The following is a 22,621-nucleotide window of genomic DNA, read 5'->3' on the forward strand; positions in this document are numbered from 1 at the left end:
TTGAGAACCTCCTCTTCCGACTTTACGTTAGTGCGTCAAACGCACCAGTTTCTCCCGCTACATTGGCAACCTTTGCGAGGCCATCTAGAACCCGTTCGAAACGGCCTTTTCGTCCAGAGTGGTTTCTAGTCCCAGGCGGCTGTGGTTCACTCGTCAGTTGTGTTGTGAGCGGTGCAGTGAAGTGACGTGAGCGGTGTGCTTGTGAAAGTGCAGTGTACGAGTAAATCGCGAAAGTGTTCCGGAAAACGCACCTTTCCCTAGCCAGTGGACATTTTAACCATCACCATGGCAGATGACGCAATACAAAACGGGAATAACCATGCGGATATCCCGGAAATCGAGCTTATAATTAAGGTGAGTAAGCCAGCGCCAGTGACACGGGACTGTTGTTGCCCAGTTGAGTATCAATGCTCCTGTCCCGTCGCTTTTGAATGGCGTGGACCTCTCGCGGCGGGGGCGGTTTGGGCCGGACCCGGCTTCGAGTCCCGCTGCCGGCTACCCCTTTTGGAGCCGTTTCGGGTGGCAGCGCGAGGGTGTCAGTGATGTGGCGCCACCTCGGCCGCGCCGTTGGCGGGCGTTCGTGTCCTGGCCGTGCGGGGTGGGGCGAGGCTTGTACTCGGTACCCAGTACTCGCCAAGTACTCGCTGCTTCTCGCCGTGGAGTACTGTCCCGTGCGTGGGCCTCAACGGGATGAGCTTGGTCGTTTGTCGACTGCTGTGATGCACTGGGTCGTGCGCGGCGCCGGTTCGCGTCGTTTTGACACTGGCAGGTTAGCCCATTTTGGAGGTTAGGCTCTATGTTGTGGGGCATGACACCCAGTGATGTCGGTGGATGCACCTCGACTCAGTTTGGTCGCGTTTTGGGTTTCCTGGGCACGGGCTGGACTGTACCCCTGTGTTGACAGATGGGTGAGAGCTATTGGTTCCTGTGCTCGTGTTGGGCAGGAGCTCATGGGCAGCAACAGGTCTACTTCATTGACTCCATGCACGAAATCTCCAATTGAAGTTTATGGCTGTAATTTTTCACTTCATTTTCAATTCCTGTCATTAGTGTTAGCTCTGTGGTAGAGCGTTCTGTTGCGTTGCTTGGAGCTGTTAGTGTCTCGCCATGGAACTCCTGGGCCTGGCCCCTCAGTTTCCGCTGCGTTAAGTGGAGTTCAGTGTTCCCATTATGCTGCTATGTATTCTGGTACGCAGTTAGAATTTGTACTGCCTGTGTCTATTTTAGGCTAAATTAGTGTGGAACTAGGTCAGGACTGGGCATGACTCGAAGCATCCCCAGGTGAGGCCAGAGCAATGGGGACAGCCCAGGGCGGTTCCTGGTGCTCTCTTTCTGCCAGCAAGGCAACCAGTGTGTAAACAAACACATCGGCTGACTCGGGCCCCGAAGGGCAGTGCCGCGATGCAGTCCGAAATACAGAGTTTGGTGTTTACGAACGGGGCGGCGCGCTGGCGGCGCACAGTGGGCCAGAAGACCGGTGGAGGCGGCCAAAACCCTAGACGCGTTTTGAGCTCCCGAGTCGATAAACAGGGCTCGAACCGAACGTGTGACCCCACCAATGGATTCCACGTTAAGAGAGCAATCCATTGGTGGGGTCACACATCCAGTTTGAGTCCCATTCGGCGACTCTGGAGCTCATAAACGCGTCAAGAGTTTTGGCCGCGTCCACCGGTCTTCTGGCCCACTGTGCGCTGGCGCGTGAGGCGAGGGGGCGGGGCAGGGCGGGGCAGTGGAAGGGGAAGGGGTGTAACATCTGGCCGGCGGGCTGCGCAAGACCACGCAAGACCGTACCCTACCGCCACCACCAGACAGCTGCCCGGCGATGCCCGGCGCCGAGCTGCAGACCGATTCCGAGAGCCGTTTTCGTCGCTCTGTCTCTCTCGCACTCGCGGGGCGTCCCGTTGAGGTGCGAGAGAGACGGAGTGACGAAAACGAAATTGTCTGCTGAAGTTGCTGCAGCGGCCTGAGACCGTCGTCCAGCGTGCCTGGGGCTTCCCCCGGATGCGAGAACACGGTGGGCCAGAAGACCGGTGGAGGTGGTCAAAACTTCAGACGCGTTTTGAGCTCCAGAGTCGCTAAACAGGCCTCGAACTGAATGTGTGACCCCACCAATGGACTCCTCGTTCAGAGAGCAATCCATTGGTGGGGTCACACGTTCGGTTCTAGTCCCATTTAGCGACTCTGGAGCTCAAAACGCGTCTGGAGTTTGGTCCGCCTCCACCGGTCTTCTGGCCCACTGTGCGTTCCGGAGGAGTGCGAGAGAGACAGCGCCGAATCAATGAGCCTTTTGCCGCGTCAAAACGCGCTATGGCATTGCGGACCTTGGAGTGGGAGGACAGCAGACTGATTCTGATACTCGTTTTCGTCGCTCTGTCTCTCTCGCACTCATGGGGCGTCCCGTGTGCGCGAAAGAGACAGAGCGACGAAAACGACTCTCGGAGTAACGACAGCTTGATGCTCCTTGCTGCTGCATCAAGTTGAGCGCCTCCGCTGTACACTCGTGTCTTCTGCCGGCCGGCCGGCCCGTCCGTGTGAGGGGGGGGGGGGGGGGGTAACTTGATTAGCGGCTTGGAGGCGGTCGCCATCTTGAGGCATGAGGCGGGCTAGAGTGCTAGGCCACCGCGTACGGGCGTACGCCGAAGACAAGACGCGAACCGCCGCGCGGCGCACGACGACGGCGAGGTGGTCCCCGCGGCCGTCCGCAGGGTTGGCGGTGGGGCCCTCGACGGCGACCTGGCGGTGCGCGGTGCACGTCGGTGCCCCTCGTGGGGCCCTGGGTCGGCCGGCGCAGCCGAATCCAAAGTAATTGAAAATCGATGGTGTGGGCGATGAAGGGCCCCGAAGGGCTCGGGGGCAGCCAGGGCGAGGCGATTGAGAGCGTGGGGCCCAGCGCACAGTGGGCCAGAAGACCGGTGGAGGCGGCCCCACCGATGGATTGCTTTCCGAACGAGGAACGACACACGTCCGGTTCGAGTCCCATTTAGCGACTCTGGAGCTCAAAACGCGTCTGGAGTTTCGGCCGTCTCCACCGGCCTTCTGGCCCACTGTGGGGCGGTAGCGGCGGTAGCGCCGTGCCCTTATCCCTTGCATCAGCCCTTTGCGCACTCATTCACGGCCTCGCCTGCCACGTCGCCCTTTCTGTCTCTCTCGCACCTGTTGCCGCGCTGCCGCGCTCTCCGTCGCATTCGTTGCGACACGGGGCCTTATCGGCTAGCGACAAGACGGACCCTACACAGTGGGCCAGAAGACCGGTGAAGGCGGCCCAAACCCTAGACGCGTTTTGAGCTCCCGAGTCGCTAAACAGGACTCGAACCGAACGTGTGATCCCACCAATGGATTGCTCGTTCGGAGAGCAGTCCATTGGTGGGGTCACACGTCCAGTTCGAGTCACATTTAGCGACTCTGGAGCTCGAAACGCGTTAGTTTTGGCCGCCTCCACCGGTCTTCTGGCCCACTGTGCCTCTCAGGAAGCGGAGAGGCGAGCGGAGAGCCCTTCCTTCGGATCCTGAGTCATGTCTGCGGGTGAGTGGGGCGATACCCGAATACGGCGCCTTGCCGGGGACCCTATCTCGAGAACGGCGGGAGGTACGAGCGAAGCGCGTGAGCCTGCTTGTACTACACCGAAAACCCAGGGCTGGCCTGGCGCAGTGGGCCAGAAGACCGGTGGAGGCGGCCAAAACTCTAGACGCGTTTGGAGCTCCAGAGTGGCTAAATGGGACTTCAACCGATCGTGTGACCCCGCCAATGGATTGCTCTCCGAACGAGGAATCCATTGGTGGGGTCACACGTTCGGTTCGAGTCCCATTCAGTGACTCTGGAGCTCAAAACGCGTCTGGAGTTTTGGCCGCGTGCACCGGTCTTCTGGCAACTCCACTGCGCCGCGCCACTGCAGTGTGGCGTGTTGTGCGAACGCAGCCTCGGAAAGTGCGTGCGTTGCCGTTTCCAAGGCGCTGGGCTGTCTCTGTCTCTAGGTCGGGCGGGGCGTGGCGCGGCGCGGCGGCCCGTCATTGTGCAAGTGGTTGGACTTGAGCGGCCACCTTGTCGTATCGACACTGGCACACTGGCAGCGCCTAGCTAGACTAAGGCAGGCCTAGGCAAGGCCTAGGGGGGCCCCGGCCTGGCGGCGCGGTTGAGGTGGTGAGCCCCACACAGTGGGCCAGAATACCGGTGGAGGCGGACAAATCTCTAGACGCGTTTTGAGCTCCAGATTAGCTGAACATGACTCGAACCGGGCGTGTGACCCCACCAATGGGTTCCTCGTTCGGACAGCAATCCATTGGTGGGGTCACACGTTCGGTTCGAGTCCTGTTTAGCGACTCTGGACCTCAAAACGCGTCTAGAGTTTTGTCCGCCTCCACCGGTCTTCTGGCCCACTGTGCGGCGGCGCGGTTGAGGTGGTGAGCCCCCAGTGCACTGTAGTGGTGGCGCACTCCGGGCACGCCGTGCGGTGTGGACGCCGGCCGGATGTTTTGCCAGTGTTCCCGAAGAGAATGAGAACCAGATCACTCTGTAAAAATTCAAAAAAAAAAATAAATCCTAAAACCGATTCTGTCGCGAAGCATTTCCAGTGTTGATCGTTCAGTGGGTCGCACGACAGCGCATTTCAGACTAACCTTATCGTTTCGGTCTATTGGAGATAAAAAAAGGGGGAGGGGGGCTTCCTTGTCTATAATGGTTTGGCTGTGTTTTGCGCTATCTGCCCTGCAGAGTGTTGTATCAACACGCGGCGTCCGCCTTGCCGCTATCTCTCTCTGCCCCGATAGTTCTGCGGGAAGAAAAGATTAAATTAGAGAGAGAGAAAAAGAAAAATGGCACGCGTCGAAAAAAAAGCCGTGGCGTGCACAGTGGGCCAGAAGACCGGTGGCGGCGGCCAAAACTCCAGACGCGTTTTGAGCTCCAGAGTCGCTAAATGGCACTCGAACCGAACGTGTGACCCCACCAATGGATTCCTCGTTCGGAGAGCAATCCATTGGTGGGTCAAGCGTTCGGTTTGAGGCCTGTTTAGTGACTTGGAGCTCAAAACGCGTCTAGAGTTTGGCCGCCTGCACCGGTCTTCGGGCCCACTGTGGCGTGCTCGTTTTCGCATCGGTGTACATCGCATTGCTTATCTGCAGTGTTGGCGGTGTTATGGAAAGCAGAGGGGAGGGGGGGGGGGCTACTCGTGTGGGAATCTGCAGCACTGTTGCAGCTGCGTGGCTGTCTGCCGGAAGAGAGAGAGAGAGACGGCTGAGTCTTTTGGGGGGAAACCGTCCCAGCACCCTGAGTCATGCGGTGACGTCATCGAGGGCGGATCGACCTTTGACTGCTTTCTCGATTCCCGAACGGGGTTTTCTGTTCGGCCCGGCGGCTAGCCGCGGCGCAGTGGGCCGGAAGGCCGGCGCAGACGGCCGAAATTCTGGACGCGTTTTGAGCTCCACAGTCGCTAAATGGGACTCGAACCGAACGTGTGACCCCACCAATGGGTTGCTCTCCGAACGAGGAATCCATTGGTTGGGTCACGCGCCCGGTTCTAGTCCTGTTCAGTGGCTCAGGAGCTCAAAACGCGTCTAGAGTTTTGGCCGCCTGCACCGGTCTTCTGGCCCACTGTGCCGCGGCGGCCGCGGCTCGGACGTCTGTTGGGCAAGCCGTTTTGATGCGATCGGGACTTCTCGACGCGTGCTTTGTGTGTCCGGGCGGGTCGGGCCAGGCTACGCTGGCTACGCCAAGCTGGGCGGGCTGGGCCATGACACGCCAGCGGTGCCAGCCTAGGCTCGCCGCACTCCGTACCGGCCGGGCTGGCGGGGCTGGCGGCACCGCGTCAGTACACTGTGAGCAGGGCGACGTAAGACCGCGTCAAACGTTCGTTTTATCTGGTGGACCGCGTACGCGGCTACGCCAGGCGGCGCGGCCTAGCAGGCCGAGAGTCGTCGCTCTGTCTCTCTCGCACTTGCATGGGACGCCCCATGAGTGCGAGAGAGACAGAGCGACAGAGCGACGCGCGTCATTGCACTTGCACTGACTGACGCGTACACTCGAAGCCGAGCCAGACTTCCACGAAAAGTCAAGTCCGCGCCACTGTCTGCGTCCTTCCTGCCCCTGGCCACCTAGGCTCAGCCGAAACGATCGTCGATAATAGTGTAGGAGCCCCGTGAGAGAGTCCCACGGCTGCTCTGCTGCTTGGCCGCTCCGCCGAGAGCGAGCGAGAGAGGCGACACGGTAAACCTCACGCCACTTCGCGATGCTGCGCGGCTGCGCGCCCTGGGCCGCACAGTGGGCCAGAAGACCGGTGGAGGCGGCTGAAACTCTAGACGCGTTTTGAGCTGCAGAGTCGCTAAGCAGGACTCGAACCGAACGTGTGACCCCATCAATGGATTCCTCGTTCGGAGAGCAATCCATTGGTGGGGTCCTACGTCCGGTTCGAGTACCATTTAGCGACTCTTTGGAGCTCAAAACGCGTCTAGAGTTTTGTCCGCCTCCACCGGTCTTCTGGCCCACTGTTGGCCGGCCGCCTTGGACAAACACAGGCATGTGTGAGTGTGTGTGTGTGTGTGTGTGGGCGGAGTGCCTTGCGTCATGGCCAACTCGGCCAAATATCCGGCCCAGGGCAAGTCGAGCCCCAGCGGCCCAGCCCTGCGCGCCGCACCGCGTTGAGGTCTCTGGGAGCGACGAGCGGCCCACTCACAGTGCACTCACACTCTCACGGTGGAGGTAGCGGAGCGCACAGTGGGCCAGAAGACCGGTCGAGCGGTCTAAATCCCGGACGCGTTTTGGGCTCAAGCGTCGCCAAGCAGGACTCGAACCGAACGCGTGACCCCACCAATGGATTCCGCGTTCGGAGAGCAATCCATTGGTGGGGCTACACGTTCGGTTCGAGTCCCATTTAGCGACTCTGGGGCTCAAAACGCGTCTAGAGTTTTGGCCGCCTCCACCGGTCTTCTGGCCCACTGTGGGGTAGGGTGGATCTTATTTTCTGACCCCCCCTTTTTATTGGCAAAATTGAATGTTGAGGATACTAGAAGATCATACCTGAGTCGCATTTGATCGGGGATGGACCGGAAGAGTCACGGTAGAGGGCCTAAACTTGGGTCTACAGCCTAAAAATGGTAGTTTTTTAGTGATTGCGGACGAACTAGATTAGGTATCGAAACGGGCGGGGTCTCAAAAGATGCGGAATTTCATTACCTTTCCAACGAGCTATGTATCATCAAAATCGGACAACTTTTGACGAGAGGACAGCTGTGTTTTATGTTTAAAACGGGCATAAAAAGTTTATCAAAATTGACAAAAATGTCGTTATTGAGGTGTTATAGGCTTCAGATCGCAAAAAAGTTATTTGGGTATTCACTTGGCCTGACACAGCACTCAAGGACCACCACAAAACAGTTTGCTTGCACTGCACGGATAATGTTTTTTTGGAATTTTTCATTGAGAAAACTCATTAGTTATTAAACGAATTCTTTTACAAAAACTTATCTTTGCCCAGGGGCATTGATCTTCAATGCGAGTGTTTGCGGAAAACAATTTTCTCATCCCCCGTGGACCGGAAAAGAGTTTCCAGAGACCACTTAAATACGAACTAGGTGCCCCCGGGCAAAAGATAATTTTTTTTCAAACAATTGATTCAATAATTATTGAGTTTTGGCCTGTACCAAATGACAACTTGTGAAGCGGGGGATGAGATCTTTTGCCCGGGGGCACCTAGTTCGTATTTAAGTGGTCTCTGGAAACTCTTTTCCGGTCCACGGGGGATGAGAAAATTGTTTTCCGCAAACACTCGCATTGAAGATCAATGCCCCTGGGCAAAGATAAGTTTTTGTAAAAGAATTCGTTTAATAACTAATGAGTTTTCTCAATGAAAAATTCCAAAAAAACATTATCCGTGCAGTGCAAGCAAACTGTTTTGTGGTGGTCCTTGAGTGCTGTGTCAGGCCAAGTGAATACCCAAATAATTTTTTTGCGATCTGAAGCCTATAACACCTCAATAACGACATTTTTGTCAATTTTGATAAACTTTTTATGTCCGTTTTAAACATAAAACACAGCTGTCCTCTCGTCAAAAGTTGTCCGATTTTGATGATACATAGCTCGTTGGAAAGGTAATGAAATTCCGCATCTTTTGAGACCCCGCCCGTTTCGATACCTAATCTAGTTCGTCCGCAATCACTAAAAAACTACCATTTTTAGGCTGTAGACCCAAGTTTAGGCCCGGTCCATCCCCGATCAAATGCGACTCAGGTATGATCTTCTAGTATCCTCAACATTCAATTTTGCCAATAAAAAGGGGGGGTCAGAAAATAAGATCCACCCTACTGTGGGGCGCCTGTCGGGGTCGGGGTAGGCAAGCCCGCCGCGCTGCCGCGTCGCGCAGGCAGGCCCACCCGACGGGCTGAAAGGCCAGTAGCGCAGTTCGCGAGTGGCGCTCAAATGACCGCACTCTCTCGCGCATTCCCCGTCGACATGAAGTTTGAGGAATATCGTGGACGTGAAGCCATCCCAAGGCTGCTAGTTGAACCCCTAACTTGAAACTTGCAACCTGGCAATGTGGCGGTGCGCGCTGCCTTCCCTTCGGCGCAGTGTGGTGGTGACACTGGCTGCCTTCGCTTCGGCGTGCTGCAGTGTGGTGGTGACACTGGCTGGCTGCATCCAGCTGCATCCACGCCGCCGACACCGTCAACGCAGTCGACGCCGTGAACGGGAAGGGAGTCGGCGGGTCACGCCGCGCCGCGCCACGCCGCGCCACGCTCGCACGCTTGACTTCCGCCCCGGTCGGCACTCTGCACCTGGGCCCGGCGGGCAGCTGTCTGCAGCTGTGTGCGTGTGTGTGTGTGTGTGTGTGTGTGTGTGTGTGTGTGTAGGTGTGTGTATGTGTGTGTGTGTGTGTGTGTGTGTGTTCGTGTGTGTGTGTGTGTGTGTGTGTGTGTGTTCGTGTGTGTCTGTCTCGCTCTTCCTCCCTGCCCGGGAAAAGCGATGCGTAAATCGAGTCGATTCTTTCTGCACTCGGCGTGCGACGGTTCCCGCGTGCTGCGCCAGTGTGTTGCCGCCGCCGCCGCCCGCCTTTTTTCAACCTGCTTGGCCATTTGTCGCCGGTTCGAATCTCGGCGCCGGCGGCTTTTTTTTCGGCGGCGCTTGATTTATCCCGCGACGACGCGGCTCGCGGCGCGAATACCTGAATACGGCGCTGCGGCGCCACCGCTTTCACTGCCCGGGAAGGAAGGGAGAGGGAGATGCACCCGTCTAGCCAGCCCCGGTTCGACTCCCGCCGCCGCCTAATATTTTTCTCCCCCTTTTTTAAGTTTTGTATGGTGTATGTTTACTACTGCGTGGCGCTCACACACGTGCCGGCTTTGTTCCGTTGCCAGTTTGTCCCGGTCCCGGGTTCAAACCTCCGCTATTTTATCTTTTTTTTCCCCCTCGAGGACAATGAGGCTGCGCGGCACGTCGCGCCGTGTTCGTTATTCGTCTAGGTCGCGGGTTCGCGCCCCGCTCGGTGCGCGGCGAGTTTCTTCTTTTCTCTCTCTCTCGCTCCTTTTTTATCCGTGAGTGACCCCGCGTGCTTGGTGTGCGTGTGTCGAGGTGGGACGTGACAGAGGGGGGCGCCTTGGCGCGGCCTGGCGTGCGTACGACGAGGCGGGGCTGCCCGTCGTAAGCCGTCTGTGCGCCCCGCCCCGCCCCGCCCTGGATGCCGGCCGGCCCGGGCGGCCCCCTAATGTATTCCCTTGCCCTTTCACCTGCGTGCCGGCCCGTGGCGGCCAGCTGGCCGAGGGTAAGGCGAAGACATTCCGGCGTTTTTGAGCCCCGCCGCCCCGCCGGCACAAGACCGGCGGAGGCGGCCGAAACTCTAGACGCGTTTTGAGCTCCAGAGTCGCTAAATGGGACTCGAGCCGAACGTGTGACCCCACCAATGGATCCCTCGTTTGGAGAGCAATCCATTGGTGGGGTCACACGTTCGGTTCGAGTCCCATTTAGCGACTCTGGAGCTCAAAACGCGTCTAGGGTTTTGTCCGCCTCCACCGGCCTTCTGGCCCACTGTGCGTCGCGGGCTTGCCGCGGGTGTCGCTGCTTGTCGATGCGCTGTCGAACGGCGCGGCGCTTTCTCGCTGGCAGTGTGTCGCGCAGGCCCAGCTCGCCCAGCTCCCGCACGCCCACTTTCATGGCGGGCAGGCCGTTCATGACTAGATGCATGAGACGTGTAAAGCGCGCTGCCGGGCCGCGGCCGGCCGAGGCCTCGAGCGCTGTCTCTCTCGCACTTCCGTCTGGGTGCGACAGAGAGATCCGCTCCACCACGTCGCGTCTACTGTGCCCACGTACGCCGGAACGTACGCACACGCGTGCATAGCGTGCGGGCCGACGCAGGGGGTCAACGAGGCTGTCTCTCTCGCACCGCCGCGCCACCGCACGGCACGCACAGTGGGCCAGAAGACCGGTGGAGGCGGCCAAAAGTGTGGACGCGTTTTGAGCTCCAGAGTCGGAAATGGGACTCGAACCGAGCGTGGACCCCACCAATGGATTGCTCTGCGAACGAGGGATCCATTGGTGGGGTCACACGTTCGGTCTGAGTCCCATTTAGCGACTCTGGAGCTCAAAACGCGTCCAGAGTTCTGGCCCACTGTGGCACGCCCGGCACGCCCGGCACGGCCCACGAGTGCGACAGAGACAGAGCGTTCCGGAAGCGCCGAGCCGGACGCGGACCTGCAGCGCGATAAATCCACTTTTGGCTGCTTTTTCCAGTGTGTGTCCATCCGTGCGGTTCGCTACAGTGCGGTTTCGCGTGGCCGATTCACCCTGGTGATAACTTGTCGCCTTGCATAAGGGGCAGACAGGTCGCGCACAGTGGGCCGGAAGACGAGACCAGCGCCGTTGGCCAAAACTCTAGACGCGTTTTGAGCTCTAGAGTCGCCGAACAGGACTCCAACCGAACGTGTGACCCCACCAATGGATTGCGCTTCGAACGAAGAATCCATTGGTGGGGTCACACGTTCGGTTCGAGTCCCCATTTACAGCGACTCCGGAGCTCAAAACGCGTCCAGACTTTTGTCCGCCTCCGCCGGTCCTCTGGCCCACTGTGTCGCGTCGGTGTGTGACTGGTGCCAAGGTCGCGGGTTCGACTCCGGGCCGCCGCCTTTTGGGCCTTTTGTGTCTCCTGGTGACGCCTGGCCCGAGGCGCGTGGCGCGGGCAGGCCGCGCATTACCGCTTTCAAGTGTTAATGAGTCGTTGGCTGCATTGGGAGTGGTGACGTCACTACACTGACGTGAGCTCGGCCAGGGGTCAGGCAAGCAGCAGCGGCACCTCGATATTAAAAAGTTAGATTTATTCCTTATTACGCAACTTTATTTCTTTTTTTTTTTCAAAATAACGCGTTGTTTTCCAGTCACTAGCGCGTTTTCGGCCTTGACAGGCGTGTTCTTTTTTTTGTCAGTGTGCGCGTGGAGTAGGGTGATGAGTTGCTTGTCAGCTCTGCTGGGTAGCGTAGCCTAGCGTGGCCGCGTAGCGCCCTGCCAGGTGGGTGTCAAGTATCAAACGTCAGCGCGCCGCCACCGCCGCGACACCGGGACTGTCTCTCTGCAGCCACGCGGGACGCGCCGTCAGTGCGAGAGAGACAGCGACCGCCTGCCTCACTTGGAGACAAGCTGGCACTTGATGTCATCCATCAAGAGCGAGAGAGAGGGAAGCTCTCCTTCCTTCTGCTTTTTGCTTCGAGTGTTGGCGAATTGCAGCCCGCACAGTGTGCCAGAAGAACGGAGGAGGCGGCCCAATCTCTTGACGCGTTTTGAGATCCAGATTCGCTAAATGGGGCTCGAACCAAGGCTCGAACCGATCGTGTGACCCCACCGATGGATTGCTCTCCGAACGAGGAATCCATTGGTGGGGTCACACGTTCGGTCCGAGGCCTGTTTAGCGACTCTGGAGCTCAAAACGCGTCTAGAGTTTTGGCGCCTCCACCGGTCTTCTGGCAAGTCCACTGTGTGTAGGTGCGACAGAGACAGCGCGGGCCGTCGATGGAAAGGGCGTCCACCTGCCTTGCCTTCCGCACGCAGGCTGCTTCCGTAGAGTCGTGGCTCCGTCTCTCTCGCACTCACGGGGCGTCCCGCACGGTCCCGCATGGGTGCGAGAGAGAGCGACGAAGTGCGGGAAATGCACCGAGATGCGCGGCCATCCCGATGGGCGCCAGAGAGAGTGGCAGAGAGGCTGCAGGCCGCTTCCGGACGCCGTCGCTCTGTCTCTCTCGCACCCACACGGAGCGCCGCAACGCGCCGTGCGTGCGAGAGAGACAGAGCGGCGATTCGGAATGGCTGGCTGTATATTGCGCAAGGCGAAGCAAGCCGAAGCCGAAGCAGCAGCCATCCTTATGGCATCCGTCAATGTTCCGGCCGGTGGCAGCCGTCGCGCTGTCTCTCTCGCACCCATGCGGGCCGCCACACGCCCCGCGAGCGCGCGCGCGAGAGAGAGAGAGAGGCACGCGAGGCTGGCGGCAAAAGGATCGGCGGAGCGCAATCAAGGAAAGGAAGAAAAAATTGCCTCGCGGGGCATTAGCAGTGGTGTGGCGCTGTGACGTCATCGAAGTCGTCGCGTCGCGCGGTCGGATGATCGCACCGGGGTTTTATGGACGACGAGAGCAACTGGGCCGAGAAGACTGGGTGAGGCGGCCAAACAGTAGACGCTTTTTGAGCTTCAAGTCGCTAAATGGGACTCGAACCGAACGTGTGACCCCACCAATGGATTGCTCTCCGGACCAGGAATCCATTGGTGGGGTCACACGCTCGGTGAGTGCGAGAGAGACAGAAGAGCGACGGCTGGGTGACGCCACGCCCCTCTGCTTTGCGGTGAAGGAGCTTTTGCCGTGCAAAGAGTGGAGTCGGCCCAGAGACTCGAGACTTCCAGGACGGTGACGTCACGCCTGAGTCACCACTACTACCGGTTGCTGTGCCCGCCGTGCCCGCCGTGCCCGCCGTCCCGGCATTCGGCTCACGCACACACTCGCAGTGTGTCAGTGTGTTTTGCAGTGCCCCGCTCGAAAACCGCCCAGAGTGGTTGAGTGTCGGTCCGTGCTCCTTCCTCCCGCCTGCTGCCGCCTGCAGACTGATTCGCGACATCGGTCCGTCTCTCTCGCGCCCAAGCGGGGCGCCCATGAGTGCGAGAGAGACAGAGCGACGAAAAGGACTGTGTACTGCTTACGAGCTCTTAGCATGGGTCTGTCGCGTCGTCTGCTTCGTGGTCGGCCCTTCCGCCGGCCTAGCCGCCCCGCCCCGGGGCCGGCGCACCTTTGAAGGCGCGGCGGTCCATGCCGCGGACCGCGATGGCGGGGGTGGCGGGGCGGGGCGGGGCGGGGTCGGCAGCGGGAGTGCGACTGACCTAGATGCTGGGCACGCCGCACGCTGGCGCTACCGGCAAGATCTCGGCAAGCTACCGGCTTGGGCCGCGGGGCCTGGCTATAGGCGGCCTGAGGCCCCATAAGGGGAAGGGGCAGCCTCCAGTCATGTAACAGTGTAGTGGGACGAGAGATGGATCGCCACTGCGGTGTGGTGTGTAATTGAAATGGGAATAAAATGTGGCGACTGTGCCAGTGTATCGGTCGAGGCTCTCTAGCCGCAGCACCGCAGGTTCACCTGTCCGCCTGTTCGCGCCTCGCGACAGCCATGCGTTGTCGTTTGGGTTTTGGATGTTGGGTTCTCTAAAATCCGGCCGCTGGAACCGGGCCCGTGGGGTCCTAGGGGTCCTTGGGTTCCTTGGGGTCCCCGTGGGTTCCTTGGGGTCCCCGTGGGTTCCTTGGGGTCCCCGTGGGTTCCTTGGGGTCCCCGTGGGTTCCTTGGGGTCCCCGTGGGTTCCTTGGGGTCCCCGTGGGTTCCTTGGGGTCCCCGTGGGTTCCTTGGGGTCCCCGTGGGTTCCTTGGGGTCCCCGTGGGTTCCTTGGGTATGAAAGCCCCGTGACGTGCTTTCTCTGACCGTCCGCTCTCCGTCTCGTTGCAGGCCTCCACCATCGATGGTCGGCGGAAGGGCGCGTGTCTGTTCTGCCAAGAGTACTTCATGGACCTGTACTTGCTGGCCGAGCTCAAGACAATCTGCCTCAAGGTCACGACCGTGGACATGCAGAAGCCTCCCCCAGACTTCAGGTACTTGTCTGCTTGTCATTTTCCGCCAGTGGGATTGGCTCAGTCGTGTTGTGGCAAGGGTCACGTGGTAATGCTTCCCTCCTTTTTTCACAGGACTAATTTTGAAGCAACCCCACCACCTATTCTTATTGATAACGGCCTGGCAGTACTTGAGAATGAAAAAATTGAACGACACATCATGAAGAACGTGCCAGGAGGACACAATCTTTTCGTTCAGGACAAGGAAGTTGCCACACTTATCGAGAATTTGTACAGTGTAAGTGGCGAGCATTTTTCCAAGAAAAAATCAAACAGTTGTCGCATGAACTTTCATTGTCTTTAATCCAGTCTTTTTTTACAGAAATTGAAATTGTTGCTCTTGAAGAAAGATGAGGTGTCCACCAACAACCTGATGTCTCACTTGCGCAAGATCAATGCACATTTGGAGCGCAACCACCAGCGCTTTCTCACAGGAGACACAATGTGTTGCTTCGACTGTGAGCTGATGCCCCGCCTCCAACACATCCGAGTCGCTGGGAAATACTTTTTGGATTTCAACATTCCTGTCGAAATGGCTGCACTTTGGCGCTACATGTACCACATGTACCAACTGGATGCCTTTACTCAGAGCTGCCCAGCAGACCAGGATATTATTAACCATTACAAGCTGCAGCAGGTGGGGGTCAGTTCAAACACAACTAACATTTTGCACTTCCGCTTACCCTGCTGCACCCTGGTACACACCTTGTATCAGAATAGTTTTAGTCGTTTTAATCATACTGAATTACGTCTTAAAGTGTTTTTTCGCAACTTAAAAGTCTTTTGTTGAAATGAATTGCTGTTTTGTCAGATAAATGTAAAAAAAAACAGATTTACAAGTGCTTTTTGTCTCTTGATGTGGGAAGTGGTTCGTGCTTTAAATTTGTTGTGTTTTGTTGTTGTTTTATTTTCATTTTTGCTTTCTCTGCTACTTCTTTCTTTTAAAAGGATCCTTTTAAACACTGTTTGTTTTATTGATTTCAGGGTATGAAAATGAAGAAACACGAGGAATTGGAAACTCCGACTTTCACAACATCCATTCCAGTGGGAGTATCAGTTGAAGACTAAGTGAACTCACCCCATTAGGTAGATTTGTCTTCAAACTTCCTTGGCCCCACACTCCTTTATCAGACTTATTTATTTGCCCCTCCAAAAATGTCTTCGTGTTATTTTGTGCGGATGTGTGGAAGACTGCTAGCCATAAAAATATTCTGGCAGCTTTTGATGTAAATGCCGCTTTACATAACTGAAAAATCATAATTTCCCAAAGTTTCTTCCTCTGAGGGACCAAAGGTTTATCTTAACCATACCCTAGTGCAAACTTTTTTTGTTGTTGTTAAAAAGTCATGTTTCGTGTTTGATGGTGTGTGGGGCGCTCTGCTCATAGCTTTCTTTTGCACATTTTTTTTAAAAATTGTAATGTAAGGAATTGTTTTTCACTCTCAGTCAGTGACATCATTTAAAGGAAATTGTGCTGAGGAAGGTTTATGCTAAAGAAACTTGTGATAGTTATCCAGACTGCACTCTTTTTTTTTCTGGTTGTTAATCAAGTACAGTATTTAACTTAACAAAACTGCATTTCATCCAGTTCCTCAGTCTTACAAGAATGCTTTGTCAAGACTTGAGTGATCAATTACATTCAATGATAAATTTGAACTTTGCATACTGGTTGTTTCAGTTAAGCAGCCTTTTGCTGCTTAGAAACAGCTGGGGTTTCTGTGCTATTTTCTTTGATCCTGCAAGGACCTTCAAGAAAGAGAGATCTTTGTTCCTTCCCCTAGAAAATATGAAACCGGATTCTAGTTTGGACAAGTATTTACACTTACTTTATTGTATTTTATTCTTATTTATATGAGGATTTGTATGTTACCACTCGGACTGAGGTGCTGAATGATAAGCAATGGCCTCTCAGCCTCTGAAACGTTGTATATTTTGCTACTAAACCTTGTACTAAGAATTATAAGTTAATATTGTACAATGTCAATTTGCTTACGAACCTGCAGTGCAGCATGAACTGAACCAACTGTGTCAAAATGTGCTTACTATTTTGTTTCAGCCAAAAGCCTGGCAATGTCTGTTGTATGCTGCTTTTATTAAGTTTTTGTTCAGTCATAACAAGCTGGGACCTGTTCATAGAAACTTTGGTAGAATGTACCAATTATATTTCTGCTCTAATCAACTGTTCGTACTACTATTCCTTCATGTACATTTGAAATCATTTTGAAGTTAAGTTCTACCAATTCATCATATTGCTTCTTTCCTATGAAGGAAAGAAGCTTGCCATCATAGCTTTGCAATAAACAACTGTACATAAGTGTACCACATTTTGATTGTGATGATTCTATTGTAAGAATATACTACTTAACGTGAAACTTATAATCCTCTTTATTGTTTGAAAGTACCCTATGCACAATAATGAGTTCATATTTAAATATTTATTCACACAAACCCACCAACAACAGGATGGGTACCACTACGTGATCACAGCATAATTAGCAATATTTTTGACTGATCAATTTTCATACCATTTCTTTCGGTCTGTTTCACTTGATGCTAATTGGGTTTTGTACTTATTCACTAGAATTGAGAAATTATCTTCTTCACGCATTTGTTTAGGCTTATTCATTTTTTGCTGAAACAAAAGCAATGTTGAATCAAATAAGGGGGAAAGTCTTGACATGCAACCCTAATTATCCACTTTTCTTTCCAAAAATCTTACCTTGGGTTGCTTTATTTTCACAGCTTCTAGTTGTTGCCGCTTGCGTTCTCTCTTGTTTTTAGCTTTCGTTGCCTCAGCTTGTTGTTCTACTTGGGCGCGCAGCTTCTTCCGGGACATAATACCTGACTGCCCCGGTTTTGAGGTTTCTCCCATAAAGTTGGATCTGAAAGAGATTAAAAATAATTAATTTGCAGTTCAAAAAGTGTCGAGTGAAATTAATTTACAGCCCTTCAAAGAAAATACATTACCCTTCAACATTATCTACTGTTGCTCCAGTTGTTTTCCTATTTCTTTTCTTATCATGAAAAGCTAGGAGTTTCAATTTCCTCTTCTCTTTCCTGGTTAATGGTTGAGATGAATTTGCAGCTGGAGATGTGTCAGTCTTACTGATTGTTGGTCTGTCTATCTTTCCTTTAAGCCCTTGGCTTTTCCCTCCAAATTGATTATTCTGATACTTTCCTTCCCTGCGCTGTTTCTCCCATTCTTTCTGGGAACCGCCATTGGTTTGGCTTCGCAAAAGACCGGCTTTGCTTTTTTCCAATCTCTTCTGACGAGTCTTCAATGCTGTTTTATCTTCAATGGAAAATGCCACAATAGGTCGCTGAATGATCAGAAACAAATGTCACAACAGAGTTCATTTCAACAGGGCACTAGACAACAGTAGCCTTAAAATGAGTACCTTGACAGGTGTGAAAGTGTTTGGATTGTTGTTCAGAGATCGAAGAGCGTGAAGAGCACTTTCATGGGTGGTAAATGTGACGAAACCAAACTCTTTGGACTTTCCTATTCCATTGGCATCAACATTTCTTAAATCTCTCATGACTCTTGCCTGCCAACAAATTCATGTTAATGACAATAAATATAACTTTACCAAAATGACAAGGAAGGAACTGGAACTTACCTCTGTAACAACAGCGTTTGGGCCTCCATGTTTTATCATGAGGGCTCTTAACTTAGCATCATCATAAGATGGAGGTAAATTTTGAACAACAAGTCGATATAGAGACACAAATTTATTTAAATTTCTGAGCATCTGTGTCTTCCACTGTTCTAGTTGAAGGCGTTTTGCCATGTCTGCCTGAGACACACCGGCAGCAGCAGGACTGCCGGCTAGAATAACTAAAAAAAGGAAAGCAAAGAATTGTTGATCCAAATGATCTAAATTATTTATAGACTATTGAATGTTGAAACTCACTTCCTTCCTTGACTAGGTAGAGATGACGACTATCCCTTTTAACATCTTTATCCTTGCCACCTTTTGAAAGGTCTTCTCTATTCTGTGCAGGTAGAGTTTCAACCACACTTCCATGAATGGAAATTTCACCTTCTCTTCCGGCTGCTATACAAGCATCAGCTGCATCTTTAGTCTAAAGTGAAAATAAATCAAAATAATCAAAAGGGGACCGATAATTTTACAAAGATTTTTCCAAGAAATGTTTACAAGTTGCATCAGCAAGACTCACTCTAAACTTGACAAAGCCGGTGCCTTTAGAATGTTCTGTCAAATGATCAACACAAATCAAGGCATAATAGATTAGACCAAATCTACGCATGGATTTCTTAAACTCCTCATTGTTAACTGAGAATGGAATATTCTTCACGAAAACAGTACAGCCCTCTGAAATATCATGCGACTCTCTTAACGGTTTTCTGGGGGTCCTGCAATTACATAAAGAAGACTAAGGCTCCCGAACAAGATTATCAATTCACAAAAGCATGGAGGGATTTACGTAACTTACAAGCCAAGATCCTTGTTTTGTTTATTTTGTTTTTTTCGCTTTTTAGAGCCTTTGTCTTCATCCATGTCACTATCATCTTCATCTGAACTTTCTTGACTGTCATCATCATCATCATCACTACCATCATCAACCTCATCGTCATCGCTACCATCATCAACCTCATTATCATCGCCATCATCACTATCACCATCATTGTCTTTTCCATCATCACTGTCACTCTCGTCCTCTTTCTTCATCTTATGCAACTTCTCGTCATTCTCTTCATGGAACCCTGATTCTTCTGAGTCATCTTCTGCAGGCTTTTGATTCTTATTTGCAAATTTAGCTTTTGGTATAGCCCAATCAACTACAACTGGCCTATCTGCAACACAAAAGTAAAATGAAGAACAGTTCAAAATATCCATACGTTCAATTCAACTCTCTCCATTAACTCACTTAGGAAAAGTTTTCCACTAGTGTGAGCAATTGCTTTGGCGGCACAGTTCTTTAATGAATATTCGACAAAACCACACCCAACTAAGCGCCCATCTGGCCTTCGGAGAAGCTTGATTTCTGCAATTTGACCGTACGGAGAAAAGTGTTCTCTTAGCTTGTCTTCTGTTGCCTGGAAACAAGGAATTGTCATTCATTAGCAAGTGGACGCACTATGTTCAAAAAGAGCGGCTTTCTTAAATCATTTACCTTAAATGAGACATTCCGCACAATAAGGCGAGCCCTTGGGTTCTTCTTAATTTCAGCCTCCTCCGGTTCCTCCTTGATTTCGTCTTCTGTTTTGATGTCCATTTCCTCATGCGATTCAAGTACTTCATCTTTCACTTTGCTGGTCACACCCTTTTTCTGTTTTTCTGAAAAACGAAAGGAGAAGTTGACACAACCACTACTCTGTTGAGGCTGTAGAGGCAGAATATACTTACTGCCCATGTTTCTGAAAAGTGGGGATCGTCAAAATTTAAAGGATGTTACAGGTACTTAAAAACTAGGTTATGAGCACCATGGATTGGTCTTTCGTAAGTCACAAAAGCACGATTTCGTCGATTCCAGGGGCACACCAACTTAAAATAGCAACATTACTAGAACAAAAAAGAAATATAAAGTACTTAAACTTAACAAAACTTTAGTTTTCTGAGTTTATGTCAAGAACGACATGCCACACATGTGTTCGGTTTGGTTTTGTTGTTTACTATATGAGAAATTGATGTTTTCTACTATACGCAGGGAAAAAGCAGAAGGTGTTCCGTCATGTTGCGGTGCGAATAAAGAGACGGAGAAAGGGAAAGGGAGGGGGTGTTTTCGGTTCGGCGTGTATGTGTACGTGCGTCCGAGGTGTTTATATTTGCGTATTCATCCATGAAACCGAAGGTTTGATGATGTCAGTAGTTTTGTCCACTTATCTCTTTAATCAAAAAATTGCATTCGCAAACGAACATACGCCTAATCGGGGCTTCAATCCATGCTTGCATCAAATGTTTCCCGCACACGATTCGTCCGTGGCTCTCAGGACAAAACGGTTTTATTTCGAATCGGAACCAATCTTTTAACCATTTGCCTCACTGATTGCAGCTTTGACAGCTCCGATGCTTTCAAAGCTATCTCCCGTCTTCGAAACGTTTGATCACAGGCGTTCCGCTCCCAGCTGTGTGGCAAAGTGCCATTGTTAAAACCTAGTAGATCTTTGCATCTATGGCTGACAGGTTCTGTTGATAATTCGAAATTGTTTCATGAATACCTCGTCGCAGTTCACGCGGCGATGACGTTGTTTCCTTTTTAAATATTTTCTTCAGCGTGACAAACTGGATCACTGTTGCTAAGCAGCTGCTCATCTATTATGTAATGCTACACATTTCCAACCACTAATTTTCTGCTGTTTACATATTTGTATTTCAAAATTTATCTCAGGCTGCAGTGCTTTTCTATTATTGCGACATAAGATTTTCTGTATTTGACAGCAACATGGTCCGTTCAGGACTTAATGCATAAATTTCAACACTTATCTCCTCTGTTTGTATACACCTGCATTCATTGTAACATATTTATTTCCCCCAGATCACAGCAACATTGGTGCGTTAGAGCAAGCGATCCCATAATGTCCGAATCAGCATCAGACCGAGCAGCACCTCAGGACGTGCTCGATGAGCTTTCCAATGCTTCCTCTCCTCCCGTGCCCCAGTTATCTTCTTCAACATCTAGTGAAGATGACAAGTAATTTAACAGCTCCTTCTTCAAATATATTCTAGTTTTCAAAATGATAAGGTGTTATTTAAAATACTAAAAGCCAATGTATTTACAGAAGGCAATGCTGGGTATGCCTGAATTCCGATGAAGATGAAGAAGATGCAGAAGAGCTTGCTGCGAATGGCCCTGCCGAGTGGGTGCAACCGTGTAAATGTAAAGGAACAGCAAAATGGGTAGGACCAAGTTTCTGCATTGTGTTGAGTGAAACTTTTATCTAAAAGCTCTGTTCAGAAGTGGAACTCTTAACTTTTTCTAGGTCCATCGAGCATGCCTCAACAGATTTATTGATGAAAAGCGAAAAGTTGATGACCGAGTTAAATGCCCTCAGTGTAAGACACGTTATATTATTTCAGCACCTAAAATGGGTACGTTATATTTTAAAGAATATGGTGAAATCTTTTTGGACAATGTTAAAAAAATTTAATGAGTTAATTTTGTTTACAGGTTATTTATATTCAATTTTAGATGAAGTTGACATGCAAGTGCACAGAATTTCTCCTATTGTTGTGGGGTTTATGTTAGCCAAAGCTGTCTACTGGTGTGCAGTTACTCATGGCGCAGTCACTGTGATGACGGTGAGACTGGAGGACTGTCTGGTCAGGATGTGAAATTGTGTCTTTATACTCTGAAAATTTTAAATGGGTTTGCTTTTGCAGGTCATGGGTTGCGATGAAGGCCTTAGTTTATTGGAATCATCATCACCTATACTTCTTTTGCTGGCCCTCCCAGCTATTCCAACAGCTCTTATTCTCAGCAAAATGATTTGCTGGGAGGATAGACTATGGCTTACAATGAGAAATCATTATGCTAAAATTCCATTTATGCGATACATTCTGCCCTCTTTTGCGTAAGTTCTTTTGTTGTTGTCATGCACTTTTTTGATCATTTCTTTTTGAAGTTACATGATTAATTTTCTAATAATATAACTTTTCTAGTCCCACTAGTCAAGGACCAATGGAACGGCTGCCTCCTCTATTCAGCAATGTGTGTGGAGAGCGCACTCTCAGTGGAGCACTCCTCATGCCTAGTATTGCAGCACTAGTTGGACGCTTGCTTTTTGATTCAGTTGAAAATAACCTCCACCGCACTCTCCTTGGAGGACTGACCTTTGTTGCTGTGAAAGGAGTATTAAAAATATATTTAAAACATCAGCGCTACATGCGTGTCTGCAGATCAGTTATCATGAATTATCCGAAGAGACCTGAGTCTCAGCAGAGTGATGGACCTGCTTGAAGTTACCTTGAAACTATGTGTTGAATCTCTGTGACCTGAATCAGATTATTCTTTTCCAATTATTCCTTTATAGAGCAAGATTGAAGGTTACGAATCTTCTTTCAAGAGTTAAAAAATTTGCAGTGTGGGTACTTTGTTTTTAGTCATAGTTACCATAAATCACGCTTGTCAAGTGCTGCATCTTGTGCCATGTACTGGTGAATCAATGAATATTTTCCTTAGTATATTTACAGAGGCCGTGTAAAGTATATTTATTTTTTATTATTACTTGTAGAATTCTCTTAAGTTTGTATGAGGCATCTCTGAGCTTCAGGTTTTCATTCTTCATGCTGTTTCAAGTGATTGGTTTGGTACTTTCTTTCTTTTTGTTTAATGTGGACAGGTTCCATTGAATGTCTTGTGAGTCTTCCTATTGATTTGACCTTTTTTTTTTCCTAATCAAAAATGATGTATTACATGGAAATAAATAAATAACTAGTTTCTGTATCATTTGTTGTGTCTGTTTTCCGTTTTTGGATTCCCCTCTAAGTCCCCAAGTCATGTATTCGAATATACGACTATGTGGTCGCCAAATCAATCAACGCGCAGCGCGA

General features: G+C 51.4%; 3 protein-coding genes across 11 annotated transcripts; 2 read left to right on the top strand and 1 right to left on the bottom strand.

The window, feature by feature from the left end:
* Positions 1 to 122: 122 nt before the first annotated feature.
* LOC117645181 (chloride intracellular channel exc-4) lies at positions 123 to 16,477 on the top strand. 3 transcript variants are annotated; one of them, XM_034385180.1, is made up of 5 exons: positions 123 to 354; positions 13,945 to 14,087; positions 14,181 to 14,343; positions 14,428 to 14,748; positions 15,090 to 16,477. In XM_034385180.1, exons 1-5 carry the CDS (start codon positions 286 to 288, stop codon positions 15,171 to 15,173), a joined length of 780 nt encoding a protein of 259 aa, XP_034241071.1. In that variant the 5' UTR covers positions 123 to 285; the 3' UTR covers positions 15,174 to 16,477. The 3 variants fall into 3 exon arrangements, with proteins under 3 accessions (XP_034241071.1, XP_034241072.1, XP_034241073.1); XM_034385181.1 differs by having other exon boundaries at positions 126 to 354; positions 14,428 to 14,742; XM_034385182.1 differs by lacking the exon at positions 123 to 354 and adding an exon at positions 631 to 769.
* Positions 16,473 to 19,850, bottom strand: LOC117645173 (RNA-binding protein 28). The gene is made up of 12 exons (XM_034385159.1): positions 19,717 to 19,850; positions 19,478 to 19,633; positions 19,245 to 19,408; positions 18,999 to 19,167; positions 18,564 to 18,924; positions 18,288 to 18,483; positions 18,020 to 18,191; positions 17,726 to 17,943; positions 17,504 to 17,653; positions 17,073 to 17,425; positions 16,825 to 16,987; positions 16,473 to 16,737 (listed from the first exon to the last, which is right to left on the bottom strand). The coding sequence occupies exons 2-12, from the start codon at positions 19,482 to 19,484 to the stop codon at positions 16,618 to 16,620; spliced, it is 2,073 nt and encodes a 690-aa protein (XP_034241050.1). The 5' UTR covers positions 19,485 to 19,633; positions 19,717 to 19,850; the 3' UTR covers positions 16,473 to 16,617.
* On the top strand, positions 19,693 to 22,517 carry LOC117645179 (E3 ubiquitin-protein ligase MARCHF5-like). Of its 7 annotated transcripts, none has more exons than XM_034385170.1 (7): positions 19,693 to 19,886; positions 20,607 to 20,762; positions 20,851 to 20,968; positions 21,052 to 21,160; positions 21,240 to 21,370; positions 21,452 to 21,642; positions 21,731 to 22,517. In XM_034385170.1, the coding sequence occupies exons 1-7, from the start codon at positions 19,708 to 19,710 to the stop codon at positions 22,026 to 22,028; spliced, it is 1,182 nt and encodes a 393-aa protein (XP_034241061.1). In that variant the 5' UTR covers positions 19,693 to 19,707; the 3' UTR covers positions 22,029 to 22,517. The 7 variants fall into 7 exon arrangements, with proteins under 7 accessions (XP_034241061.1, XP_034241062.1, XP_034241067.1 ...); XM_034385171.1 differs by having other exon boundaries at positions 19,693 to 19,871; XM_034385176.1 differs by having other exon boundaries at positions 19,788 to 19,922.
* The last annotated feature ends 104 nt before the right edge of the window (positions 22,518 to 22,621 follow it).

The sequence above is a fragment of the Thrips palmi genome, unplaced genomic scaffold (genome assembly GCF_012932325.1).
Source record: "Thrips palmi isolate BJ-2018 unplaced genomic scaffold, TpBJ-2018v1 HiC_scaffold_18, whole genome shotgun sequence".
Taxonomy (NCBI): Eukaryota; Metazoa; Arthropoda; class Insecta; order Thysanoptera; family Thripidae; genus Thrips; species Thrips palmi.